Here is a 3,456-nt window from a genome sequence, read left to right as displayed (position 1 = left end):
GTCATGTTGTCATAATTTACCATATTTATCATTAAGTTAATCCATGATGGTTAACTTTTATTTACTTTTCCAAAAATTATTTTTGAAATTTTCAATTTTTATCATATAGAATGAAACTGCAATAAGATGAATGCAATGCAATCGTCGCTCAAGTATTACTCATTTTTATATTTTGTATGGTTTTATACGATAACACGTATACACTTAAAATATTGTATAATCCAATTATGGAAAATAAAGTTTTATATGATCCATCCACTAAAGGAGCTTAGTATACATTTTGACCATCAAAGCAATAATTGTCACCTTAATTAAAAATAGAGTTGTCACGTGATTATATAATTAATATTGATTCGTATGTGTATATCGAATGTGTATATTAGTATATGTCCTTTCATATTTAAAAAAAAAAAAAAAAAAAACGCAGTATTTGTACCGTGTACGTCAAAGGAATTTTAAGGGGCATATTGCAATTAATAAATAAGGAGGCGATTTCAATATATAATTAAAGAGCTGGGATCAATGAGTCAAGAACTATAAAGCAAAATTAAGTTTCACTATTATTTTGGCATTTAATCCTTCAGTTGGTAGAAATTATATTCTACAACACGGAGAAAATCAAGAACAAACAGAAAAGAAAATATATATTTTTATCCTAAATCCCTTTGGAAAAGCATCTTTTCTTATTTTGTAACTATTATCTATATTTGTTCTTACTATTTAACTATTAATTAATTAAGATTAATTAATTCACCACCCTGCAATTTTTTCTAATCTCAGTGATGGTTCCACTCGCAGGAGCAAGATTCCCCATCTTGATCATCGCATTTACAAAATCCGATTTAAAGATAATGGGATTTCTACTGTAGGTCCGAACCAACGCATCTTGTGAACCACCGTTGAAGAGTTGTTGGTCCGAATGAAACAGGCCGCGCCTATTAGTCAAGTCTACGTAATATTTGTTGTCAAACACAGTGTTGGTTGAGTCAAGAGGGGCCAAGTTGCTGTCGCCGCCGTTGAACGGACAGTTGGCTTGCCGCTGGGTGGCGAAGGCGGGATCGATGTTGGTTTCATTGTAGATGCGAGTTCGGAAGAATTGACATTGGGCCATGCCTATAGTGTGAGCGCCGGAGAGGGTTGTCATTTCACGGGCAGTGAAGCCTTGAGCAGTGAACATCGAGATGAGTGTCGAGAGGTCGGAGGCTGGTCCCGGAAGGTTGTTGTTCGCTCCGCTCTCGCTTGCTGTCCTCGAGTCCTTTCGACCGAGACGTACAGCCCAATTTGGCCCTCCAAGCTAATCAAAAAAGTTGTTGATAGTGAGTTTGAAATGCCCTTTTTAGAAAAATTACCAACATCTTCGGTTTTATAATAAATTAATTTTTGTTTCAACATAATTGACAAATAAATTATTATACGATTTCTTTCTTTCTCCTTTGTAAAATATGAAAAAAAAAAATGAATGATCTAATCTTATTTTGTACGTACTGCATGTAACATAATCATGCATGAAAAAGTCAACAATAAATTAAATATTTCAGGATATATATATAATGCAAATAATAAGACGATTGATTGAACCGTTTTTTTTTTCCTGCTTTGAAAATGAAAAGGAAAAAGTTATCAAGTTGTTTAAAATATTTTTACACGTACTATAATAAACTTATTAAAAAATAGCTGTAATCTTACATGAGATAAAATGGATTTACGTAGGATTACAACCTTTTTTTAAGACTAAAATTAAAATAATAAAAAAGAATGATAGAAATTACCAAAACGACCCCATCGCGGGTGGCAAGAGCAAGAATATCAGCACATGACACGGTGGCATTGCAAGCAGCTTCGACTTGAGTTTTAATATCATCAATTACTTCAAAGCCTCTAGCTGAATTTCTGTTTGGAAACGCATTTTTTTCACCCTTAAATGTTGGAGTATCATCCAATAATATAGAACCATCACAACCCTGAATTTAAAAAAGTAATTAGGAATCCACTTTCTTTCAAACATGACTTATTGAATTAAGCTATTATATAGTTTTGTTTGATTACTATTTTGTTATTTATTTTTTATTTTAAAAAATTAACTTAAAAACACTAATGATTATTTTTTCTATTCACTTGCTATCAATATTTTTTAAAATCAAACCAAATTTTAAAAATTAAAGGAAGGGTAAGTTCTTAAAAACATTTTTTTCTTTCTAATTAGAAAAAGCAAACATAAATTTTAAAACAAGAAAAATAAAAACGAAAACTTCATCAAATAAGTTACCTTCACCACTCAAAACCACTCTTCAAAATGAACTCTAAAAAAAATTACAATATTGTAATTTTGTACTAAAAATCTAAAAAATTAAAATTAAAAAATAAATAAATAAAAGATTTTCCTTTCTCGTACATTTACGAAGCAGTCGTGGAAGAACAAGCGAAGGATCGAAGCTCCCATACGTTTTTCTTTGTTAACAGCTTTGGTCATACCAGCCCGAACAATTGACTCGAGTCTGGGACAACTTTTTGCGTAGAAGCCAAACGAGAGCTGAGCATTGGCTGAGAAAGCTAAAAGGGAAAGAGCAATGAAAAGATAAGAAATAATGGACGCCATTAGAGAAGAAGAAGAAGAATATGAAGCTTAGAGTGTGAGGCTTTTTGCTCTGCTGATCTGATTTATTTATAGACCAGAAATAATCAAATTAATAATAATAATATTATTATTATAACTATTATTGTTTTTAAATTAAACTTAAAAAAAGGGGAAAAAAGAGAAATTAGATTAGAATGGTGTGCATGTGAGAGAGACGTGGGATTGTGAGGGTATAAAATTCAAAGTTTGCTGCTAATAAAACGCGGTTCTCCATTTTGTTTGGTTGTGAGGGAAAAGGGAGAATCTTTTAATCACGGGGGAAAGTGAAAATTGTGAGTATCAAACCAAGGGAACCAAGTTGGAGTGTTGACTTGTATTTTATTTTTTTTTTTTAACAAAGAGAAGGGTTTGGTATGAGGACCCCACATTTCCCCAATCATGTAGAAACCGAACTATATTTTTGTCAACTCAAAAATATATAATTCATATATATATTTTTGAACCTTATGATAATGTAAATAATAGGTTCAATAAGCCAAAATCGAGTATAATTCAATTGATGTACAATCGTACTACAAATCATAAGGTTTATAGTACGAATCTCCTTACCCTAATTATATTTAAAAAAAAAAAAGATTAAATTATACATTTAATCCCTCAACTTTAATTTTGGTGTCCATTTAGTCTCCCAACTTTCAAAATTACAAAATTAAACTTTGTTTGTCTGTTTGGTAATAATTTGATTTTTTTTAATAAAAAGATAAAACCTATAAACACCTCTTTCAACTCTTAATTCTTTTTTTTTTTTTAATTTTCTACTGATGTTTTAAAAACCAAGCCACAAAATTTTAAAACTAAAACAAAATGGCTTTTGAAATTTT

At 30.6% G+C, this 3,456-nt stretch overlaps 1 protein-coding gene across 1 annotated transcript; it reads right to left on the bottom strand.

Moving 5' to 3' along the window:
- Positions 1–537: 537 nt before the first annotated feature.
- Positions 538–2,681, bottom strand: LOC120078144 (peroxidase P7-like). The gene is made up of 3 exons (XM_039032365.2): positions 2,393–2,681; positions 1,770–1,961; positions 538–1,294 (listed from the first exon to the last, which is right to left on the bottom strand). Exons 1-3 carry the CDS (start codon positions 2,594–2,596, stop codon positions 746–748), a joined length of 945 nt encoding a protein of 314 aa, XP_038888293.1. The 5' UTR covers positions 2,597–2,681; the 3' UTR covers positions 538–745.
- Between the last annotated feature and the right edge of the window lie 775 nt (positions 2,682–3,456).

The sequence above is a fragment of the Benincasa hispida genome, chromosome 5 (assembly GCF_027475165.1).
Source record: "Benincasa hispida cultivar pf3 chromosome 5, pf3_genome.v1.1, whole genome shotgun sequence".
Lineage (NCBI taxonomy): Eukaryota > Viridiplantae > Streptophyta > Magnoliopsida > Cucurbitales > Cucurbitaceae > Benincasa > Benincasa hispida.
The sequence above is the reverse complement of the archived record's forward strand: the minus strand, read 5'-3'. Positions and strand labels throughout refer to the sequence as shown.

Excerpts from the sequence above, each read along its gene's own strand:
- LOC120078144 (XM_039032365.2), bottom strand. The coding sequence starts at position 2,596 with ATGGCGTCCATTATTTCTTATCTTTTCATTGCTCTTTCCCTTTTAGCT. Across the intron at positions 1,962-2,392 it reads TCCACGACTGCTTCGTAAAT|GGTTGTGATGGTTCTATATT; the intron begins GTACGAGAAAGG and ends TTTTAAATTCAG. Across the intron at positions 1,295-1,769 it reads CCCGCGATGGGGTCGTTTTG|CTTGGAGGGCCAAATTGGGC; the intron begins GTAATTTCTATC and ends TTTTTTGATTAG.